This window comes from Silene latifolia, chromosome X (assembly GCF_048544455.1).
Source record: "Silene latifolia isolate original U9 population chromosome X, ASM4854445v1, whole genome shotgun sequence".
Lineage (NCBI taxonomy): Eukaryota > Viridiplantae > Streptophyta > Magnoliopsida > Caryophyllales > Caryophyllaceae > Silene > Silene latifolia.
Window position 1 is genome coordinate 286,647,980 of NC_133537.1, and position 25,756 is coordinate 286,673,735.

The window sequence follows — 25,756 nt, forward strand, 5'->3', positions numbered from 1 at the left end:
TATTGCTGTTTACCTGCTATCATTCGAATTTTTGAGGAAAATTTGGGAATTTCTGGGCTGTTAGTCGAATTTTTCGACTGTTTAGGGAAAATTTCATGCTGTTTTCACACTGATTTCTTATTGCTTTTCCCATGCCCTCTTTGTTTAGGATGGATTCTAGCTTTGTGCCTTCTACGAGCTCGATTTCTAGTCCGTCCTTGTCTGAGACGGTGGTTCCTGCTGTCACCACCGCCTCCACTTCTGTTAGTACCGCAGCTCCCGTGTTCTTAGTCTCTGCTGTTTGATCTTTGTTTTTACGCCGCTAGCACTACGCTAGCCTGTTTCGACTACCACCTCGATCCACGACCACTACTACTGCTAGCACTTCTGCTAGCCTTTCTTCCTCAGTGGCGGCCACAGCTGCAGCCACACCCTCACTTCAGCCACGGTGAGCACACCTGTGGCGGACTCACCCGCAGTCGCAGTTGCTTTACGGGCGGCTCTAGTTCCTCGTACCGTCAGTGGACGGTCTTCTACTTCAAGTTCTAGAGGTCGGGGTCGCGGTCGTGCTACACCTGCTGCTGGCTATATTACGATCCGAGTGGATGACACTCTTGACTCCTACCCTGCGTTCCCCCAGGTAACTTTTATTAATGGTGTTCATCGGAAGAGGTTTTATGTCTTAGTTGACTGTGACTTTCTCCCTAAGCGATTTCTTTGCCGTACGTCACTTCAGAGGCTCGACTTCTACAAGCCAGTTTGTAAGCTTTTACGGGGCACGGTGATGGCCGGACTCATCACTATGAGTGGCCACACTTTCAGGGAGCTGAGCCTTGAGTTCTTCAGCTCCTTTACCTTCTCCTCAGGGGCACACGACGTTGTCCCTACTAGTCTTTCTGTGTCCTTCCGGTTGTATAACCGGACCTTCTCTATGACACTTGAGGAGTTTGGTACCCGACTCGTCCTTTCCTTTACTGGCACCACTGTTGCCTCTAGAAAGGTTATTAGTCTTCTTTGGCGGGCTTTTGCACAGACCCCTTTTCACGAGCGAAAGCTCACTCAGGTCCACCTACCCCCCGCCCGTTACTTTCTTAGACTGATGGGGAGCACTATTTTTGGCTGAAAGGAGCCAAACAACATCAACAACAATGAGCTCTCCATCTTAGGAGGTTACCTGAACATCGACGGCGAGGGTCCCTTTACCCTCAACATCGCTTATCTGACCGCCAAGTACTTCCAGGCTCAGGGAGAGAAGCTCATGGGCACTATTGTCTGTGGTGGCATAGCCACCTTTCTTGCTCGCTCTCTCCTCACCGTCTTGCCTCGTGACTTACCTTACATAGACGGTGATAGGTATCTGAGCCTAGCTGCCATGCACTCTCAGACTTGGCTGACCACAGACTACCGGACATGGAAGATAGACGGTTCCCTATCCGTCGACCTTCCTTGTGACACCTTGCCTCGTCTAGCCCCTTTGCCCACTGTTGCACGGGGTGGAGGACGTGCATGACAGTGACGAGGAGGCTGACGAGTAGCTGCTGGTCTACTCACTTCCCCAGTTTTCTGGCTGGTTTGGGGAAGTTCGTGCTTTGTATGTTTATTCTCATTCTTTTATTTTCTTTGTCTCCTTTTTATTTTATTGTTTTTCATTCTTTATTGGTTGTATATTCCCGTTCCCCTGTGTATATCTGCTGGTGTATGCTGGAGAACAACGAGGGCGTTGTCCGTTTTGGTTTGGGGAGGGTATTGCATCCTTTTGAGTCTGAATTTGCATTTGTTTTTCATTCATGTTTCTATTTTTCAGCTTGCATTTGTATTTATTTCTTTAAAATCAAAAAAAAAAAATTAGAAAAATTTCAGAAATATTCAAAAATATTCACGTTTATTTTTGCATATAGGTTAAGTCGGAACGGTTGATTTCCGTGATGATATTGCACTATAACTTGTCATTTTACTTGAGCCTTGCACTTCCGTTGATGGTTATTAGCTTTGTCATACGCATAGTCTACGAGTTTTTGTTCAAATATAGCTGACTGTTTAGACTTGACCTGATAAATCGGCAAGCTACTTATAATTTCAGAGTTTTAGAGCCCATAACGGGTGACATTCATGACCAGTTCATTAGGAATTGAGAGTAGTACTCCTTGCATAACATGTTCATCATTTTTGCACTTTTATGACATTCGATTTCTTGTCAAATGCACACATTCAGGTTTGTGGTCGGTGTCACATGTAGGGAGGTGCTTGCAAATTTTCCCCTTTTCTTATATTTTTCACCCATTTAGCTCCACTTAAGCCAAAACTTGCCTTTTTGACCCATTAGCTACATCCCAAACTGAGCCTGCCTAGTCAAGCTAGTTTAGTATGTCTTTTGTGCTATGATTTTTTTTTTCCGTCTGCAGTTTGGCCCGTATCATTTTGTTTGGAGCTGGTGTAAATAAAGGAAGGAGGAAAAGAAAAAAAAAAGAAAAAAAAAATAAAAACGTGAAAAGAAAAAAAAAGAAAAAAGAAAAAAATATGAAAAAAGAAAAAAAAGTGAATCACGTTTACAGTGAAGAACCAGAAAGAAAAGTTTCAAAAATTTTGAGCTGGTTTGATTTTGAGTCCGTCTGTATTCGTTTTTATCTTGTGACGGTCTCACTCCTCCGTTTTATTCCATATTTTTGAGGAGATTGTGTATGTAATTAGTGAGTTGTGTGCCAAATGAAGGGCACTTGTACTTTATTTTTCAGTCAGTTGAGATTCGGACGGTCTTATATGGCCCTGTTTAGGAACTAGCTTGGCGCCTTTACCTCCACATTACCATAATCTGTTTTGCCTTTTCTCGCCTGAACCTCACTATTCCCATATCATTTGTAAGCCCTCGGCTGTGACGGACATTATTGGTTGGAGTGTGTGCATTAGTACTTGAATTGTCTTTTATTTTTGTTGCATGCATGTTATGTAGGTCGCAGTTAGGTGAGTGACTGTTTCTCTTTCTCTCTTTCACATATTTTATTCACCCTTTGCTTCATGAGAGAAGAGTGACCACGTGAGAGTCCGATTTTGTTGGTCTTGCAAGGTCGATAGGTCGGCTATATTTCTAAAAAACTTATAACTCGTTTGCGTATTGATTGCATAGCTATAACTGTTAATTTTTGTTGCATTAAATTGGTTCAAGTAGACAAGTTAAGTTAGCTCTGAGTTTTCATTTCCGTTCCTGATGTGACCATAATTAGCGCATATTTAGCCCCCGAATTAGCCTTGTTCCCATGCTTTTTAGTGCATATTTTGGTCATTTATTGTCTTTAGTTCTTTGTTTTGCATATTCTTTGAGATTTTGATCCCTTGGTAGGAAAGGAGTGCAAATCTTGCATTTTCATGGCAAAACGAGACTAAATTGATTGAATTCAATGACCAGGCATCAAGGAGAGACAAGATTAGAAGGCCTTTGTACATATGATAGTAGATGAGCAATGATTGAGAAAGGATCCTTGCATCCCCGAGGAAATCCCCAAGGATTTTATGAAGAAAAGGGAAGAAAAGAAGAAGAAATAGTGCTGAGCTACAATCCGAGCGGATTGTCCACAATCCGTCCGTCCCGAGCACGAGAATCCGTGCGTCTTCCTTCAAAGACAACCGGACAGCAGCCACAGAATCCGCCCGGATTCCCCTGAAGACGCCCGTCTTCCCCCGCCTGAATCCGCCCGTCCCGACTCCAAAACGCACGGATTCCAGTACAACGAAATTTCGTCTTCTCCAAGCTACAAAGAAAGAAGCCCTTCCTTCGAAAAATACCGGCTCCTCCCTGCTCAATCTAAAAAGTGTAATTACTAGTTTAGCCCTTAGTTAACCCTAATGCATCCCCCTAATTTCTACTATAAATACCCCACTTGTAAATAATCAAAGAGGGATCCTTTTACACAAGTTTTTAGAGTAGAAAATCCTTCTTTAGATTAGATTAGGAGTAGATTAGAATAGATTACTCTTTAATCTTTCCACAAATCTCACATTAATCTCTCCTTAATTATTGTTCAAGTTTATTATTCAAGTTTGTTACTTTTGGGTAATTGAAGATTATTGGGTTATTATTGGAGGATTGACAACCCTTCATCAATCAATCAAGTTTCTTCTATTATTCTTTGCTTTATTATTTGGATCATCTCAAGTTTGGTATAATTCCTTTACTCTTTAATCTTTATTGTTCATTTCTTCATTCTATTATCATGTTTATACTTGTTGTGATGTTTGACACCATTAATGACATGTTTCCCATGATAATGAGTGAGTAGTTTCTTTAGCTAGGATTAGTGGGTAATTAGGGGAAACCAACATGGGATTGATTCATGCTTAATCTAATATATTCACATGATTAAATTGCTTGCTTGTTGTGATGTCAACTTTATGCACATGTTATGTTTGATGAAATGCTAAGCCTATGAATCCTTGCATTTTTACCATCTCTTATCTACTCAACTTGACTTGTAAGATATAAACCAACTCGAGTCTTGTTAGACCATGCATAGAAGTTGAATAGGAGGAAAGTAAGTCGACTTGTAAGTGTTGTACAATCTAATCGATTCGGCTCCGGGACCCAACTCTTCCTATGAACCGTAAGACATAAACCAACTCGGTTTCTCCACAACATTAATTGCTTGCTTATAATTGTAAACATGTTTGTATGATCAACACCATGAATCCCCTATGACCCCATGATATCCTCACTTTTAATCATTTGTTTACATCTTTCCTTTCAGTGTTTGCTTTACTTTATTGCTTGCATTAATCTAGGACACAACTACAAACCCAAACAAATCGTGACACTAACATAAATTGAGATAGATAGACTTAGAACCCAAAGCACACCGTCCCATGGATCGACCTCGACTTACCGCTAACTAGTTGTTTGTTGAGTATTATAAATGTGTTTGATAGGATGTGACCCGACGACATCCACCCATCAAAATGGAGCCGTTGCCGGGGATGGTGCTATGTGATTAAGTTCTTACTTGTTTGTCTATTTTAATTTTGCTTTCACCTTGAGGAACTTGTTCCTCAAGGGTTGTTCTTACCATTTTTGTGTAGTTTCCATCCTTGTAGTTGTTTCCTTGTCTTAGCTATGATGGCTCAAGACTTTACTTATGGAGTATATGTTGGATCTTTTGAGTATGACTATGGGTATGGGGAGTTTGAGAAGCAAGTCAACACAAACCTACCTTATTATTCGTATAATGAAAATCCTAACTACTACCCCAAATTTTCCAACCAAAACACTCGCATCCAATATCCACAACAACCACCCACCCAATACCCACTTCATAATGAGTTTCAATTGCCACAATACAACCACTTTCGCACCTACCCACAACAAGAAGATGAACCCATTCAAAATGTGATTCTCCAAATGATGGGAGATCAACAAAACTTCTTCAAACAAATGCTAGAGGAGAGCCAAAAGAGGGACATTGTTCTTCAAGGCATTGTTACCAAGGTGAGGAGTTGGAAATTCAAATTGCCCAAATAAAAGAAACCCAACTAACTACTCCTTACCATCAATTAGACATTGAGCATGAATGCGAATTTGAAGTAGTAACTTTTGATATGGAAAGTGAGAAATGGGAAGAGCCAATCTCCTTGAGCTCTTGTGACTATGAAAGTGTTGTGTTTGATGAAGAAGACATGAGGTTGAGCAAGCCAAGTACTCTTAACCTTTGTGAGTATGAGGGTGTGTCCTTTGAAGTGAATATTGGGTTGTTGGAGAAAGAGTTAAATGAAGCCCCTATTTATGATTCATATGAAGATAGCAACAATGATGATGAACCTAATGGATGGACTCGTAATACCACCTTGATTGAGGAGCCTATCCTTGAGACATTTGAGATACCCTATCATGAAGAAGAACGTCCTTCCTTTATTCCTCATGAAGACCACTTGACACCTATCATGGAGCCAATGATCATTGAAGAGGACATGGTAGATCTTCTTCAAAAGGCCAAAGTATAATACAAGAGCTACTTGGTGAAAAAGCTCAAAGAGAAAATTGCTCGTGAAGCCACTTGTGAAGATTTGGCACCCACGGTGATACTTTCTAAGGAATTCGATCATCAATGCCATGAAAATTCTCCTTCCACCTTGGAAGGATTGAAAAATCAAAATACTATCATCATCACCGAGATTGAAGAAGAAGTTGGTAAGTGGAAGTCTACGGATGAAAATGAACCACACTTCATGCTTAGTGTTGACAAGAATCATGGGCTTGTTTATTTGAAGCATCGGGAAAGCTCTAACGCTAAGGACAAAGCAAGGGAAGGAACATTCTACAAGCCTCCTTGGCCAAACTTCATATTCAAATTGAGCAACCCATACTTATGCTTATTTGGAGCTTGTTCACAAGCTTTTGATCTTTTATTAAGAGCCTTGAGCTCTATGGATAAAAATTTCTACAAATTGAACTAGTTTGGTGGAGTCCTACCTCAAACCACCATTTGTAAGATATTTCTTGGACCGTTTACTTTGTATAATATTGTACATTATTGCATTTGCATTTAATTTCTTGCATGAGAGTGGTGAGAGAGAGAGTCATCTTACATGTTTAATGAGCAAATTTCAGAAAAAGATAAGGAGGAATGGAAAATCGGTGAAAGGGTATGTTATTGCACGGAAAAAAAAAAGAAAAAAAAAAGAAAAAGAAGGAAAGGAGCTGAAGACGCCCGGATTTAGAAGAAGACGCCCGTCCAGGGCCCACGTCGAAGGAATGATTGGCGCTGTAGAAGAAGACGTGCTGATTCAAGCAAAAACGCCCGTCCTGGGACAATACGTCCGTATTCTTCGCGGGACGCCCGTCCCGTATGTCATTCAAAATAAAATTTTGCGCTGCACAAGAAAACGGGCGGATTTCATCCAAGACGCCCGTCCCGACCAAGACGCCCGTCCTAAGTCCCAAGACGCCCGTCTTTTTCCTCCTCTCAACCGAGAAAAATCGCTGTGTTAGAATATGCCCGGATTCGAGCGAAGACGCCCGTCTTCCATTCTCACAATCCGCCCGTCCCGAAGGAAATCCGCTCGGATTGTCCTGTTTTTTCGGATAAACCGGATATGACCCACCCTTATCCGCTCGGATTCCCTCTTTCTTCTATAAAATCACCCCCTTTCTCCCTCATTTCCTCACCTTATCAAACCCTAAAACACTCATCTCAATCCTCAAAATCACCCTCCCACCCTCAAAAACACTCCCATCACCCACATCAAAATGGCACCATTGATGAACACCAAGGGAAAGGCCAAGAAATTGGTTGAATCCACCGGAAAGAAGCGCAAGGGATCGACCTCTTCAATGCCACGGGAGGTAGTGCTACCAAGGACCTCCCAACCCTTAATGAGGGGAGGAATTGAACAACTTGACTACTTCCAAGAGGTGCTATTTGAATCCGATGACCACCGCATGAACTTTGTCAAATTACTAGGTAAGAACTACGAACCCACTCAATTCGTAGATACTAGGGTGTTGGAAATCCTTAAGATAAGGTACCCTACCGAGATGTTCTTTAATGGTCTTGGCATTGGGAAACTTTTCCATGCCCATGAAGAGACGTACTTTAGTCTCACCCTTGAATTCTTGAGTAGCCTTCGCATTGTGACAAATACCCGCACCGATGTGGGCATGGAGTTTAGGTTGTGCAACCTAGACCATCATCTTTCACTTGAGGAATTCCCTATGTTTTCGGTCTTGTAGTGCCCACCAACTATACCGAAAAACCCGATAATTTCGGTGTGGACCTTCTTTGGAAGGCTATCTCCGGGAGGGATTTTATCCACCCAAAGCATTGCCACATCTTCGCCATCCAATATCCGGTGATTCGATTCACCGAGCGCTTTGTGGCTGGTACCATCAATGGGAGGTACGAACAAGATAGGTGTACTCTCATCGACTTAACTTTTCTTGAATCCTATTTAAATGTTCGAGCGGTGAGGCGTTATAACTTCAATATGCCACTTGAGATACTTACTAGGTTCAATGATTTTGCTCAAGGAACCACCCAACTCAAGACCTTCGTGATGGGAGGTCTGATTACTATTTTGGCCCACCACCTTTGTCCCGGGTTCAATGCCCAAGGGACCTATACTCCTCTTGAGGGGAGGACTTTGATTGATGAGCACACCATCTTCAACAGTCACCGATGGTGCAACTACACTCGAGATGGGAGTGTAGAGTGGCACACCAAAGGATGCACTTCAATGATCCTTGAAGGTTGGAAGATACCGGGCATTGACCCAAGATTGAGCCCATACTCGCCTCCACCAAGCTACCTCCTTGATATCCAGATTCTTGACAATCCCCCTCAAAGGGAAGAGCCGCACCGCCAAATACCTCGTGGAGGACCGGGAAGGCCTATTCGCCCACCTTCCTATGTACCTATCCCACCATACCCTACCCCATATACCGAATTTGAGCCGGCAATCCCCAATACCCCGGGTATTAATGATTTGATGGCACTCATGAATAGAGTGGACCTCGGGGTGCATAACGGGAGGGTCGACAACTACTTGGCCCTTTATCCCCAATACTATAACATGGCTCAACAAGGGTATATTGACCCCAATGGTCCTAAGCCCTCTTGGGCACAACCGGAGCTCTTGTTCCCAAATCAAAGGAACCAAGCTTGGGGCCGCGACGGCGGAGGGCATTCTAGCCAAGGTGGAGGGTACTCGGGTCAAGAGGGAGAATTTGACCAAGGAGGGTATTGGGGTCAAGCAAGCGGGTATGACCAAGCCAGGAGCTCTCATCATTATGGCTATGATCAAGATGAAGATGATGAGTGAAAGAGGCCTACCTCACCACCTCCATTTGTATGATACCCATCCAAAAATCAAAAATCCAAAAAACATGTATTTCTTTTTCATTCCTACTCCTACATGTACATTGAGGACAATGTCCAAAATAAAGTGGGGGATGGGAATTTATATTCCAAAAATGCATAAAAATTGAAAAATTTCGAAAAATCACAAAAATATGTTCTTTAATTTCATAAAATCAAAAACATGAAAAAATCAAAAATCAAAAATATGTTCTTTAATTTCATAAAATCATAAAATCAAAAACTTGAAAATTGAAAATCCAAAAACATGTTTATTTCCTTTGTAGTGTAGTCTTGTATATATTGTGTTTGTTCATTCTTGTTCACATTGATTGACTATGCCACATCCGAGACATGAGGATATTGAAGACCGCATGGTATGATCTTTCCAATCTCCTTTTTCCTCTTTATGTTAATGACTATGTGACTTTATTTTGATTGATGCGGTATAACAATGTGAATTTAGGACTTGCATTTAGTTTATATGTCATATTAGTTGATAGAATCACTTGCATTAAGATATATATAATAGTTGCATCATGGCATGTAGTTGCATTTAGATAAAAGTTTTGAAAAGTGCCTAATTGGGAACTTTGACAAGAGCAACTAAGTCATTACAAATACTTTTTCAACTTAAGACTTTGCCTACTAGAATGGTTGTAAAACACCCTAGATAGTGTCATACTAGTGTCTTTTGACCCATGACCCAAAGCCTAGTCAAGGGTTTGCATGTGAGTCACCTATCCAACCCCGTGATGCGATGTGGACTTGGTTAACTTGTCTAGGTGACCTTGATTGACCTTGTGGTAAGGCAGCCCAAAAATACTTTCTATCAACAAGTTTGAAATGCTCATTTCGAAAGTTTTGTCATGTGGAAGTAATTTAATGCCAAGGAAACCTCAAATGTTATGAAATGTTGAAATGTTGAGAAATTTAATTGTTTTGATGGAGGCGTACCACTTCGATGTGCTTTGGAGCGGGATCCATTGAATTGGGCCCCCACACGGTTGTGAATTCGGCCGCCCAGAGACAGAGTGACTATCACCCCGAAAAGCTATTGTCTGGAGATTAACCGGTTGCCTAATAAGCGATTGGCGAAAGCAAAAGACACTAGCCCAGAAGGGACAAACCCCATCTTAAATTTTTGAAATGTGAAAGTTGAATGAGGTCAATTTTTGAATACTAGTCATATCCACCCGTTGTGTATAAAGATTTGAGCATTTCATTCCCAAAAAGCCTTTTGTCAAACCACTTTGTCGAGCTTGGGACGATCCATGACCTTTACCTTTGTAGAGAATTCGAGACTTGTCATGTCATATGCTACTAGCATCATAGGGATCATCATTCCACCACCATCTGATCGCCCTTGACGAAAGCATTTGGAAATTGAGGACGAAAGTAGTCTAATTTAACACCATTTGGAGGTGATTTAGTGCCATCCTCTTAGCCTTAGTAATTTGTTGAACTAGTACTTGTGACGGATTATATGCTCTTAAATTTGTTCTCTTTTAGTTGCCTCCGCCACTTGATGAGGAAGTGGCTATTCCTTTTGTAGATGCATCCATTACTTGTTTTGTGTGCTTTAATGTCTGGATGTGTCGCCATTTTGGCAAGACCCACCTTGCCTTGCAAGAAGGCATCCTACCTCATGGTTGTCTTGTTGTGAGTTGAAGGGGCGGAGTGAGACCCACTAATTGTCTCATATCGGCTATGTTATTAGGTTAGTTTAAATAATGGTCCTAGTCTTTGTCACTTCTTTACTCGGGACGAGCAAAGGTTCGGTTTGGGGATATTTGATGTGACCATAATTAGCGCATATTTAACCCCCGAATTAGCCTTGTTCCCATGCTTTTTAGTGCATATTTTGGTCATTTATTGTCTTTAGTTCTTTGTTTTGCATATTCTTTGAGATTTTGATCCCTTGGTAGGAAAGGAGTGCAAATCTTGCATTTTCATGGCAAAACGAGACTAAATTGATTGAATTCAATGACCAAGCATCAAGGAGAGAAAAGATTAGAAGGCCTTTGTACATATGATAGTAGATGAGCAATGATTGAGAAAGGATCCTTGCATCCCCGAGGAAATCCCCAAGGATTTTATGAAGAAAAGGGAAGAAAAGAAGAAGAAATAGTGCTGAGCTACAATCCGAGCGGATTGTCCACAATTCGTCCGTCCCGAGCACGAGAATCCGTGCGTCTTCCTTCAAAGACGCCCGGACAGCAGCCACAGAATCCGCCCGGATTCCCCTGAAGACGCCCGTCTTCCCCCGCCTGAATCCGCCCGTCCCGACTCCAAAACGCACGGATTCCAAAGACAAATAAATTTCGTTTTCTCCAAGCTACAAAGAAAGAAGCCCTTCCTTCGAAAAATACCGGCTCCTCCCTGCTCAATCTAAAAAGTGTAATTACTAGTTTAGCCCTTAGTTAACCCTAATGCATCCACCTAATTTCTACTATAAATACCCCACTTGTAAATAATCAAAGGGGGATCCTTTTACACAAGTTTTTAGAGTAGAAAATCCTTCTTTAGATTAGATTAGGGGTAGATTAGAATAGATTACTCTTTAATCTTTCCACAAATCTCACATTAATCTCTTCTTAATTATTGTTCAAGTTTATTATTCAAGTTTGTTACTTTTGGGTAATTGAAGATTATTGGGTTATTATTGGAGGATTGACAACCCTTCATCAATCAATCAAGTTTCTTCTATTATTCTTTGCTTTATTATTTGGATCATCTCAAGTTTGGTATAATTCCTTTACTCTTTACTCTTTATTGTTCATTTCTTCATTCTATTATCATGTTTATACTTGTTGTGATGTTTGACACCATTAATGACATGTTTCCCATGATAATGAGTGAGTAGTTTCTTTAGCTAGGATTAGTGGGTAATTAGGGGAAACCAACATGGGATTGATTCATGCTTAATCTAATATATTCACATGATTAAATTGCTTGCTTGTTGTGATGTCAACTTTATGCACACGTTATGTTTGATGAAATGCTAAGCCTATGAATCCTTGCATTTTTACCATCTCTTATCTACTCAACTTGACTTGTAAGATATAAACCAACTCGAGTCTTGTTGGACCATGCATAGAAGTTGAATAGGAGGAAAGTAAGTCGACTTGTAGGTGTTGTACAATCTAATCGATTCGGCTCCGGGACCCTACTCTTCCTATGAACCGTAAGATATAAACCAACTCGGTTTCTCCACAACATTAATTGCTTGCTTATAATTGTAAACATGTTTGTATGATCAACACCATGAATCCCCTATGACCCCATGATATCCTAGCACTTTTAATCATTTGTTTACATCTTTCCTTTCATTGTTTGCTTTACTTTATTGCTTGCATTAATCTAGGACACAACTACAAACCCAAACAAATCGTGACACTGGCATAAATTGAGATAGATAGACTTAGAACCCAAAGCACACCGTCCCATGGATCGACCTCGACTTACCGCTAACTAGTTGTTTGTTGAGTATTATAAATGTGTTTGATAGGATGTGACCCGACGACATCCACCCATCAGTTCCATTAGTTGCATTTTTGTTAACTCGATGACGAGTAAAGGTTCGGTTTGGGGAGATTTGATACGTGTATTTTGTATAGTCTTTTTAGCCTATTTTAGCTCGTATTTCTACGTATTTTCGTACTGTTTATATTGCATTTTGCCCCCGAATTAGCTACTTTGGTTCGTTTTGTCCGTTTTGTAGGAATGAGCGTAAAAGTAGTGGAATCGTACCATTTTCGTCCTTTTTGCATGCATTTTGAGGAGACCGGATTTTTCAGAGTGAGATCTTGCATTGGGATGCGTGAAGGAACGGTCTATGAGGCAGTCGGTCACGAGTTTGAGCTGTTTTGGAAGAAGAATACTCGATCGAGATGTTTTATCACTCGATCGAGTGGTTTCTATGGCCGAGGTTGGTTGATCGAGTAGCATTGTACTCGATCAAGAAGTGCTGGAATTAGGAGTTACTCGATCGAGTAACAATTTTGGTCGATCGAGTAGATTACTTGGAGAATTGCTCGATCGAGTTGTTTCAAACTACTCGATCGAGTGGTTTTGTCTTTCATAGGCTTTAATTAGTCCGTGAACGTGTTTTAGCTTATGGACTTACTTGTTTTTCTATATAAACGCATAATAACTAGGTCATTAGCATCAATTCTATCAAGTTTTTATCTTATTATTTTCATCTTTCACAAAAGACTGTGTTACTTTCTCTCTTTCACTGTAACTTTGCTTTCAAGGTTATTTAGCTCGGATTTGTTTGTTCTTTACGCCGGATTCTTGCGATTGTAATCTCTTTCTCCCTTTTCAATATTAATCTCTCTTTTGTTCATCTTAATTACTTGTTTTGCTCTTCCTTAATTTCTGCCCTAATCTGTGTTTATGCATTTTAATTACTATTTCATCATGCTTTACATTAGTTATCTTAATATTGTTATTATTGACAACATTAGCGATATGAGTAGCTAAATCATTTCATGTCGGGATTAGGGGATCTACGGTAGAAATGTGACGATGTAGTAAACAGGTTAGATGAATTAATTGTGAAACTCTGTCCCCATAGCAATATAACTGTATCTACCGACTTAGTTGAGTGCACACTTCTGAATCACCTTTTTAATCTGGTTAAATTTATTCCTGGATCGGAAGATTGGTCTAAATAGACCTGCTATGAACAGTAGACTACCCTGACGAGGACGGAAGTTAAGTTAGTGGTAATTTAGGATAGAAAGTGGACCGGAAGGACCTTTCCATATCCGTCTCACAGTAATTTATCTAAGTTGTTTACAGTTGAGTCACTGGACTACCGTAGTGAACCGAAATCCTGACATGTCCCCTCTCTATTGATAGTTTAATCTCATTTTCTACCTTTATTGCTCTTTCTTTGCTTCTCTTCCTTTTACACCTTTAGTTTAGGGAACCAATGTTGGAAAAAACTCCGTTTGATAAGGAAGATGAACTGGTACAATAATTAAACCACCTGAAAATTTGTTGGAGAGTCGCGTAATAAATCAGCTCTCCTCAAGACGATTCACGCCCTCCAAATAGTCGCAGGGAGTTACTAGCGTGTCGCCCCCAGGATAAAAACCCAACTATAAAGTAATCGTCTCTAATCTGCGTATTTGAGAAGTGAAGCTACCACACACACAAAACACCTGACTATTTGTAAGAACTTGGGAGAATGTTTATCTCTTTCTTGTAAATATTTTTTTTGCTTTCGGAAAGTAGTGAGTACCAAAGGCTAAAAGACTGATATATATATATATATATATATATATATATATATATATATATATATATATATATATATATATATATATATATATGAGATAGGTTCAGGTGAGTCCACAAAATTTAGTTGAGTCCGTAAGTCCACATCTCTACCATTTGATCTTACAAGATGAATTGTTGAGATTAAAACAAAAAAACACTCACCCAACATGCAATTAATGATTTGTCTCCCATGATTTCAATTACCAAGTTTTCTTATCAATTACTTTCTCTTTTCTATCAAATAATTTATTAAATTAATATACTATCATTTATATTTCAATTATCAAAATATTAGATTTAAAAAACGAAATTTCATACCCGCGTAAAATAAAAACGGTTTCGTAAAAGACTTCGTAAATCTTCATCCGGACTCTGATTAATGCGAAACAAAATCCTAAATTTATTAATTTTTTGAGCCCGACGCAATGGTAATATTTTCGATTACCATTGAGTTTTTGAAATTTTGAGTTCTGCTAATTACTCGCAAGTTACACCTTATTTGCTTGAAATTAACTCATTTGTTTGGAGTTACACCATGTCCACCTGAAGTTACACTATTTATACTTGAACCTAATTAATTAATCACAAATTCTCATTATAGACGGACACTATCCGTCTATACGTATAGACGGATACCATTTTCCCTCACAAAATATCCGTTTGCCATAAAGTGGGAAGCACATGGGGGGTGCCCCACCTTGTCCCTCCTACCCATTTTATTAGAGGTCTTTATCCGTCTATTCGCCCCACCCGTCTACACCAAGACCTATTGTTAATTAATTTACTCATATAATTAATTGGACTCTGAATGAAGAGGCGAGGGTGGTGGGACGGACTAAAGTTACACACTTGCTTTATTAAAGTTATACATGTCACCTATTAAAGTTACACCTGCAACAATTCAAATTAGATAGACATGTGATAAAGTTTAACAAATTAAAATTTTTAATGTACAAAATAACCTTAAAGGACTAAAGTTACAACTCAGGTTAAAAGTTACACTCGCAAAACACTAAAGTTACACTCGTAAATCAATAAAGTTACATAAACTTGTCCTAAAATTACAGAAATTCAAAATTATTAAATTAAAAATTTTATATTCAAAATGACCCTAAAATATTAAAGTTACACACGTGAAAAATTAAAGTTATACTTATAAAGCATTAAAGTTACACTCATAAAACACTAAAGTTACACTCATAAAGCACTAAAGTTACATAACTTGTGCTAAAATTACAAACATTCAAATTAGTAATATTCAAATTTGTATATACAAAATGACCTTATAAGATTAAAGTTACACTCGTAAAGTACTAAAGTTACACTCTTACAAAACTGAAGTTACACGATATACAACTGAAGTTACACACTATATAATTGAAGTTACACCCTTATATAAATAAAGTTACACACTATATAATTGAAGTTACAACCTTCATCAACAATTATCAATCCAAATCAATCAATCTAAATCTCACATCTTCATTGTCAATCTATAACACCAAAGACATATCAACATCTTCATCATCAATCAATATCGCCAACGACTTATCATCATCATCATCATCATCATCATCATTATCATCATCATCATCATCATCATCTCCATCTTCATAAAAAAATTACAATTAATAATAAAAAAAATTAGATATAATTCATCAAAAAAATAATCATACAAATCACTATATTTAAAATTATCAAACCATTTTAAATACCTAAGTAACGATTCAACAAAATCTTACAAAAATTAATAATAAACAAATACAAACCATTATATTTCTACCACAACCGATCAATCTATAACACCAAAGACATATCAACATCTTCATCATCAATCAATATCGCTAACGACTTGTCATCATCATCATCATCATCATCATCATCTCCATCTCCAAACTACAATTAATAATTAAAAAATTTAGATATAATTCATCAAAAAACAATCACAAAAATCACTATATTTAAAATTATCAAACTATTTTAAATACCTAAGCAACAATTTCAACAAAATCCAACAAAAATTAATATGAAACAAACACAAACCATTATATTTCTAGCACAACCGATCAGTACTAAATATTTTGAAAACTCAATGGTATATAAAAATATCACCATTACGACGGGCTCGAAAAAATAATAAATTTAGGCTTTTATTTCGCCCTAATCGGACTCCGAATGAAGATTTACGGAGCTTTTTATGAAGTAGCTTTCATTTTATGCGGAAATAATTTTTTTGATTTGGTTTGCAAATGAAATAAAAATGAGAGATAAAATGAAATTATAAGAAAAAGAATTAATTAGTCTATGGGAATTTGGTGTATGAGAGACAAACAATTAATTACGCATAGGGAGTGTAAATTGTATGTTTTTTAGTGTTTTTATCTTTTAATCTAAACCATCCATTTTTTAAGATTCAATGGTTTAGATAAGGACTCATGGACTCAACTTAGAATGGTGGACTTATAGGATCCTATTTCTATATATATATATATATATATATATATATATATATATATATATATATAGAGGCCGGATCCGGTGAGGCCGCTAATTATGGCGAGGCGGCCGGCCTCACCATATTCCTTCATGAACTGATTTTCAATATTTATTGGGCTGGAAACTTAGGCTCATTCCTAACTTTTCTTTTGGCCCAAATATTTTTTCACACACAAAAGCCCAAATACTTTACTCTATGTCTCTAAAATATAACAGACAAAATTCTTAAGCTACAGCTTGTGAGACTACTTGATTTATCTAAGCTTGGACCTGATTTTGTGGACCCTATGCATTTTTGTGAATCTTGGACCTTATTTTGTGAATCTAAGACTTGAATAGGTGACTTTAGACATACATTGGCAATGGTAATTATTATATAATAATCGGATATTTATATTTGTTCATCTATGTGGGTCTCGAACCCACACCTTGCGCAATAGCACAATGCTCTACCTTTTGAGCTAATAGATGATATTGTACCAAAATTAAATTATGCATCAACAAGTAACAAAGACATGAAAACATTAGTAACTTCATTTACATGTGAAACATGACACATTGGCTTATACAAGTATTTTTTACTATGAAATTAACCAATTTAAGTCCTACCTTCACAAAATCAGGTCCAGGTTTCACAAAAACAAGTTTCACAAAATTAGGCCTAAAGTTCACATAATCATGTCTAGGTTTCACAAAATCAGATCTAGGTTTCACAAAATAAAATCCAGGTTTCACAAAATGAAGTTTCACAAAATCAAGTCGAGATTTCACATAATGGTACAAAGTTCACAAATCAGGTCCAGGTTTCACATAAACAAGTTTCACAAAATTAGATCTAGAGTTCACATAATCATGTCTAGGTTTCACAAAATCAGATCTAAGTTTCACAAAATGAAATCCAGGTTTCACAAAATCATTCTTCACAAATCAAATCGAGATTTCACATTATCAGGTACTAAGTTCACAAAACTAGCTTCAAGGTTCACAATATTACCTCCAATATTCACAAACACTGAAAATACAAGGTCTATGATTCACAAAATAAGGAAAAGAGCAAAATAGGTGATTTCGACCATTTTATGACCAAATTTCACAATATTACCTTCTAGTTTCACAAAACAAGCTCTCAGATTCACAAAATAAGGTATATGATTCACAAAATAAGAAAAAGAGAAAAATAGGCGATTTTGACTATTTATGATTAAGTTTCACAATATAAGGCCTAGAATTCACGAAACAAGGTTTATGATTCATAAAATAATAAAAAGAGCAAAATAGGTGATTTCGACCATTTTGTGAGCAAATTTCACAATATTACTTTCTAGTTTCACAAAACAACCTCTAAGATTCACAAAATAAGGTATATGATTCACAAAATAAGAAAAAGAGAATAATAGGCAATTTTGACTATTTATGACCAAATTTCACAATATAAGGCCTAGGATTCACGAAACAAGGTTTATGATTCACAAAATAATAAAAAGAGCAAAATAGGTGTTTCAACCATTTTGTAACCAAATTTCACAATATTACCTTCTATTTTCACAAAACAAACTCTAAGATTCACAAAATAAGGTATAGGATTCACAAAATAATAAAAGGAGCAAAATAGGTGATTTTGACCATTTATGACCAAGTTTTACAATATAAGGCCTAGGATTCACGAAACAAGGTTTATGATTCACAAAATAAGAAAAAGAGCAAAATAGGTGATTTCGACCATTTTATGACCAAATTTCACAATATTACCTTCTAATTTCACAAAACAAGCTTTAAGATTCACAAAATAAGGTATATGATTCACAAAATAAGAAAAAGAGAAAAATAGGCGATTTTGACAATTTATGACCAAGTTTCACAATATAAGGTTTAGGATTCACGAAACAAGGTTTATGATTCACAAAATAATAAAAAGAGCAAAATAGGTGATTTCGACCATTTTGTGACCAAATTTCACAATATTATCTTCTAGTTTCACAAAACAAGCTCTAAGATTCACAAAATAAGGTATATGATTCACAAAATAAGAAAAAAAGAAAAAATAGGCGATTTTGACCATTTATGACCAAGTTTCACAATATAAGGCCTAGGATTCACGAAACAAGGTCTATAATTCACAAAATAATAAAAAGAGCAAAATAGGTGATTTCGACCATTTTGCGACCAAATTTCACAATATTACCTTCTATTTTCACAAAACAAGCTCTAAGATTCACAAAATAAGGTATATGATTCACAAAATAATAAAAGGAGCAAAATAGGTGATTTTGACCATTTATGACCAAGTTTCACAATATAAGGCTTAGGATTCACGAAACAAGGTTTATGATTCACAAAATAATAAAAAGAGCAAAATATGTGATTTCGACCATTTTATGACCAAATTTCACAATATTACCTTCTAGTTCCACAAAACAAGCTCTAAGATTCACAAAATAAGGTATATGATTCACAAAATAAGAAAAGGAGAAAAATAGGCGATTTTGACCATTTATGACCAAGTTTCACAATATAAGGCTTAGGATTCACGAAACAAGGTCTATGATTCACAAAATAATAAAAAGAGCAAAATAGGTTATTTCGACCATTTTGTGACCAAATTTCAAAATATTACCTTCTATTTTCACAAAACAAGCTCTAAGAATCACAAAATAAGGTATAGGATTCACAAAATAATAAAAGGAGCAAAATAGGCGATTTTCACTATTTATGACCAAGTTTCACAATATAAGGCCTAGGATTCACAAAATAAGAAAAAAAAGCAAAATAGGTGATTTCGACCATTTTGTGACCAAATTTCACAATATTACCTTTTATTTTCACAAAACAAGCTCTAAAATTCATAAAATAAGGTATAGGATTCACAAAATAAGAAAAAGAGAAAAATAGGCGATTTTGACCATTTATGACCAAGTTTCACACTATAAGGCCTAGGATTCACGAAACAAGGTCTATGATTCACAAAATAATAAAAAGAGCAAAATATGTGATTTCGACCATTTTGTGACCAAATTTCACAATATTACCTTCTATTTTCACAAAACAAGCTCTAAGATTCACAAAATAAGGTATATGATTCACAAAATAATAAAAAGAGGAAAATAGGCGATTTTGACCATTTATGACCAAGTTTCACAATAAAAGGCCTAGGATTCACGAAACAAGGTCTATGATTCACAAAATAAGAAAAAGAGCAAAATAGGTGATTTCGACCATTTTGTGACCAAATTTCACAATATTACCTTCTATTTTCACAAAGCAAGCTCTAAGATTCACAAAATAAGGTATAGGATTCACAAAATCACCTCTTAGTTTCACAAATCACCTCTAAAGTAAACGATTTCACATACCGCGCTCCAAATTTCACAAAATCACCTTCTAGTTTCACATACCGCGCTCCAAGGTTCACAATATTAGCTCCAATATTTATTAGGTACTAACCACCCTCTACCTTCTCTAGTTGAATAATGTTTTCCCCCACAACCACTCTAGATACACATGTTAGTATCTCAGATACACATATCAATACTTTAGGATACACAATTATTTCTTACTATGAAATTAACCAATTTAAGTCCTAACTTCACAAAATTAGGTCCAGGTTTCACAAAAACAATTTCCACAACTCGCCATAAACAGAAGCTGTAAACATGCAACATTTTTCGACACTTACACTTAATGCTTCCCTAATAGTAAGGGTTGCTAAAGAGGAAAATATAATACAATAAAAACTCAGGAAATTTCCATAGACATCACTTTCGATAAATCATTTTCGTAGTATGTGTGCTTCTCACAATTAGTATTTTTCAACAAGATACAAACAAAGATTTGAATGGAACATATTGTTGTCTATCTTAATTTGCAGGAAGACAGTGACTTCCATGTGGGTACTATATCACAACAGTTGCAGGGTTACATTATCTAGCTACCTTCATCTTTACTACTGTCCTAATTTGGCTCACTTCAAATATAATTTCATCACGACTACGTCACTTCGACATTTCACTTTGCATTTGTGTCGCTTGTCAAACACTAACATTCCGACACAACTCCCTTCAGACTCGATTTCACAGTTAGTACCTCAAGAATACAAGGCTCGCTCTCACACTGGGACAAGTAAATAAGATAGCCTAATCTTAAACTATATGGATACAATTTATGACAAAAAGTCTAGATAATAGGAGTAGTTGAAAAATAATACGGAGTAATTGTATTCCTACTAGCATTAACCTAGACTACCACTTTTGCTGGGATTCAGGAAATTGATTCAAATAAAATACCAGCTCTTATTATATGCTCTCAAGTCAAACTAGATTGAGCCAAAAAGGCTACCTACCTACCTACCTTGAGCCAATAATATCCGCCTTTTTGTTTCAAAATGTACTTGACACCTTCAATATTTTTCCTGGTGCTATGCAACTACTGCGGCCGGTCCAATTCATGACTTGGGTTTAAAAACGCGTTGGCATCAAAACTATTATTGCTGTGAATCTCGACTATTTAACTAGAAAACAAATCTCATGGCGTACAAGATTTAGCGGATAACACGGAGTTGGGACAAATGCATGACAGGTAATTAACTACTTCCGTGTTTCTATCGGGTAAATACGAATTACGAGAAGAATGAAAGTAGTATTACTACTTAATCTGATCTGCAGGAAAAAGTAGTGAAAATGAATGCAATGGTAGATAACACAGCAACACAATTATATTGGCATTGAATGCATGACTAGTAGTCCTACAACTGAACTCCTGAAGTAGGAATTAAGATTATAAATTAATGATAATAAATAAAAACACAATGAATTGAATAAAAGAGAGAGTATATAGTATGAAGGAGATAAAGGGGGCCTTACTGTCCTGTTCATTCTCATCAAAATCAATGCTAATGACCCTGTCCCTTGTGCAGCATACCAGCTTCCTTCTAACCCCCATTCTTTTCTGCATAAATTCCCAAAGCTTAAGGATAGATACAATCACATACCAATGAGGCTGTCATGGGTACGTCCAAAAGCAACCAAAGATTTACGGCCTTTTCACAGTTTGGTTTCTTATCTGTCGCTTCTGTCACATCTGTTGTCGCTGTATCATCTGTCGCTGCTGTCTCATCTTTCACTGTTGTCTCATCTTTTAACGCTGTCTCATATTTTGGCGATGTCTGATCTTTTGCCGCTGTATTATCTTTCGCTGATTTAGGCATCTGCCCATGCATGATCATCATATATGGTTCACTGCAAAATTGAATAACCTAGTTATGTTTAGCCTCTGCTAATAATTTTTCTGTTCAAATCCGTTGTGATCGTTATGTTTTGTTTGTTAGAGGAGCCATAACTCAAAAAGTACAATTTTATGCGAACGTGTTCAAATCCAGGTTATGAGTACACCCCCAAAATCGACTGTGAATGCTATAACCGATAGGATGAACATATAACATACCTCTTCGGAAGAATGTTGAAATCTCCTGCATAGGGATTTCTCAATCTTTGGTGAGGGCTGTTAAAGCAGCATCTACACCCAACATTCTATACTTAAGCGACCAGCAACGTTCATTGCCCTACCAATGAGTCAATCAGAACTATTACTAACCAAGGATATTATAGTCTTCTTAGGTATTAAGAAGAAAAGAATATGTTGATCATGAGTTAAACGGGTAAGGGACTCGTAGCCTGCATAACAATATCAGGAACTCATTACTGAGTATAATTAAGAAGAAAAGAATATGTTGATCTCCTGGTATCATCGAGAATGGACTCACCAGGAAGCAGCACCGAGGAGACCACTGTAATCAGTACGACAGTAAAACTGAGCACTTGGCGAGGTATTCTTAAACGCTCTGCCCGCTGTTAGGACTGCTGCAAAAGCCGAAATTAGGGCTACTGTTGCTGTTGGTGCATATCGGCGTCCAACGGATTTAAATGGCTTCAAGATGCTACCAAGATACTGCATTATCAGTTATGTTTTCATATCTTAGCCAAAATAATGTACACGAGTACAACAAAAACCGAGAGATTGGATGCTCGTACCTGCGAGAGAAATATGAGTACAACAAGAGCTGGGATTCCGATTGCAGAGCATTGAGCAAGCTAGCATAAGATCAGATGGACAGTAGATAATTTCAGGTTTGGTAAATAAATTCCCAAGACATCAATGACAGGATCATAGTACAACGATAACTAGCGTACCAGAGGGAAACCGAACTCTAATAGGCCAAGTCCAGTTAGAGTCACTAGAGGAATAGCAGCAAGAGGGCTTAAGAACCTACACTAACAAATTTCCATGAGCAAACGCTTTATGCAAGAAACGTATTTTTAATAAGTCAGTGGAAAACAGTGTCTTTCCACCTGCCCTTACAACAATCCTCCACAGTCCCAGAACCCCAATTATGACAGGAAATATCGATGCAAACATTATCGCCCCTTGGATTGATCTCATTGTTGCCCTGAACCTCTACCAATGAGTCAATCAGAACTATTACTAACCAAGGATATTATAGTCTTCTTAGGTATTTCCTGAAACTCTTTCAGTTTTAGTCGCTGATTCTCCTTCTGAAGCCGGTTTTATGTCAAAGATGAATTATTTATATTATTAACATGATACCTGAGATGATTACATAGAAGTTCCATCCAAGGCTCATTCCTCAAATACTCGCCCAACATTAATACAACATCCGCCACTGCAGTTTATAAGAAAGCAATATCAGTTAAGAACTTAAGATCATTCATAGAATATTGACCCACAATAAATAATGTACGAATCTTCAGGAATTATATAAAAGCTTTAGTTCTCTTTGACAATGGTTAACAAACGTATGGAATTGGCTTGAGCGGATGCAATATGGTTTAAACAGAGCAAATAGATGCCAATTTAGACCTTTCTATCCTCAGAATTATGATAATCGTTTACTTCACAAATTGACATCATTTACTAGGGCTAAACAGAAGTGAAAATGTGTGTAACAAACAACAGAATTGCACATGAATGCAAACAGTAGAGATCAACTCGTATCATATAATCATAGAACAAAAAAACAAATAAAATCAAATATCATAAATTCAAAAGAAATTACCAGTGACGGCGATCAAAAGAAATACACTAGCTTCATTAGCTCCGACTCTCTAGCAGCAAGCGCGGCCTCAATTTCTTCACACTTGACAATTTCGGACTCAATTTGCCTTCTAATCTGAATATTCGCTTCAATTTCATCAGTAACCTAAAAAAAAGAGGAATTTTGATCATGTTTTCGAAATGATAAACTTCGGCATTACCAGTAGGTCCGCAGAAATCAAATAAGGTTAAAATTTCGAATAATCGCTTCGATTTCATCATCAAGCAATAAGGAAATAGAAACTTCGATTATTCGTTTCGATTTCATCGTTAACCTAAAACGAATTAATTCTTCGATTATTTGCAATAATTGAAGACACTCAACAACATAGGAATCGAATGAGATGAAAATTAGCGTAAACCTTGTCAAGCATATCCTTGAGAGTCGAAATTTGGATAAGAATTGAGCTTGAGCCGTCCATGGCGATGGTGCGCGCGCCAAAACCTGAACGACAATGCCTCCTGATTTCTCCTTTGCTTCAAACTTCGAATCACTGGAGCTGAGTTGAAGAGAGAGAAGGAAACGCAATAAAATGAGTAATTAAACTAGTTGAGCTTTAATTTAGCAAATTAAATAAGTAGATTGAAAATTAGTGTGATGGATGACAATGGCGGTCGAAGCGATTATTCGAAATTTTATTGCGTTTCAGGATGACAATGGCGATCGAAAATTAGTGTGATCGAAAATAAGTAGATGAAAATTAGTTACCTAATTTCAGGATGACAATGGCGGTCGGAAAGCTCAGTGATATTGGCGGTCGAAAAGCTCGCTGATAATGGCGAACATGGAGCTGAAGATGGAGGAGCTCGGTTGAAGATGAATTGTAGAGAGAGACTGGACGAAGCAAATGAATTGAGTAAATGAACCAAAAATTTTGTGCGTTAGTTAATTAGAATTATATAGGGGGACACGTGGCATTATCTGGTGGGTCTATTATTTTTAGATCTAATGGTTTAGGATGGACACAATTTCTTTCACCCCAAGAAAGGTCTCACATTGATTCAATTTTATATATATATATATATATATATATATATATATATATATATATATATATATATATATATATATATATATAAATGAGATCTAATGACCCACCCAAATCCATTGAGTTCATAAGTCCTCTTTAGGACCCTTAAAAAGATGAGATGGAGGGCTTAGATTGAAAGAGAAAAATGGAGGATTAGTGCAAAAATTAGGGGATCAATCCTAATTAAATACTTTCCCTCTCTACTATCACTAATCAACCTCTAATTTCACTATAAAACCATTCTTTTTCCACTCAGTTCTCTCTCCTATCACACAAATATCATCCCTCCAACTCTCTAAAAACCAAAAAAATCCAAAAATTCAAAAAACCAAAAAAAAAATTCCCTCCTCTCATCCTCACCACCACCAACCACCCCACCTTACTACCCCGACCTATCAGCCACCACCACCACCACCACGAAATTAAAAAAACCCAAAAAAATTGCCTCCTCTCATCCTCATCCTCACCACCACCGACCACCCTACCCTAGTACCCGGGCCTGTAAGCCACCACCACGCCTCGCGGCTCACCCACATCCACCACCATTACCCAGACCCACACCCACCACTATTTCCAGATCTGAAACAACCCGACTACCACCCTCCCGACTACCACCCTGACCATCACCACCATTCTCCCTCACGCACACCATCCTGACCTCCACCATTCCACCATTTCCAGATCTGAAATACAACACCACCCCCCGACTACCATCCCGACCACCACCACCATTCCCCCTCACGCACACCATCCCGACCTCCACATCCCTACTATTTCCAGATCCCAAACACCTAAACCCACGCCCACACCCGCCACCACCACAACGACGCACCTCTTCTACCGACGACCACAACACCACCAGCCACCCTTCTCGCCTCCTCCAACACCGTCGTCAACAACAACCAACAACAACATCCACGACCACAACCACAACCACAAGATCTGAAAATAAACCAATAAAAAATCGAGATCTGATTTAGTGCGGCTTGTTGTCGAGGGTGTTGTAGTCGGTTTGTGGTT

At 37.6% G+C, this 25,756-nt stretch overlaps 1 protein-coding gene and 1 long non-coding RNA gene across 2 annotated transcripts; both read right to left on the reverse strand.

Annotated features, from left to right (window-relative positions):
• Positions 1-15,396: 15,396 nt before the first annotated feature.
• Positions 15,397-16,407, reverse strand: LOC141621853 (uncharacterized). The gene is made up of 3 exons (XR_012532732.1): positions 16,149-16,407; positions 15,875-16,001; positions 15,397-15,714 (listed from the first exon to the last, which is right to left on the reverse strand). It is a non-coding gene; the product is annotated as an uncharacterized LOC141621853 (long non-coding RNA).
• A 4,884-nt stretch (positions 16,408-21,291) lies between these two features.
• Positions 21,292-24,549, reverse strand: LOC141621854 (nucleobase-ascorbate transporter 6-like). The gene is made up of 9 exons (XM_074438028.1): positions 24,415-24,549; positions 24,068-24,205; positions 23,668-23,811; positions 23,199-23,274; positions 22,784-22,859; positions 22,625-22,684; positions 22,357-22,541; positions 22,038-22,267; positions 21,292-21,832 (listed from the first exon to the last, which is right to left on the reverse strand). Exons 4-8 carry the CDS (start codon positions 23,255-23,257, stop codon positions 22,237-22,239), a joined length of 411 nt encoding a protein of 136 aa, XP_074294129.1. The 5' UTR covers positions 23,258-23,274; positions 23,668-23,811; positions 24,068-24,205; positions 24,415-24,549; the 3' UTR covers positions 21,292-21,832; positions 22,038-22,236.
• Positions 24,550-25,756: the final 1,207 nt, after the last annotated feature.

Bases quoted from the DNA above. Each gene is read 5' to 3' on its own strand.
- LOC141621854 (XM_074438028.1), bottom strand. From the start codon at position 23,257: ATGTTGGGCGAGTATTTGAGGAATGAGCCTTGGATGGAACTTCTATGT. The intron at 22,860-23,198 runs GTATCATGTTAA...TTGTTAGTGTAG, and splicing joins CTTCTATGTAATCATCTCAG to GTTCTTAAGCCCTCTTGCTG. The intron at 22,542-22,624 runs GTACGAGCATCC...CTGATAATGCAG, and splicing joins TACTCATATTTCTCTCGCAG to TATCTTGGTAGCATCTTGAA.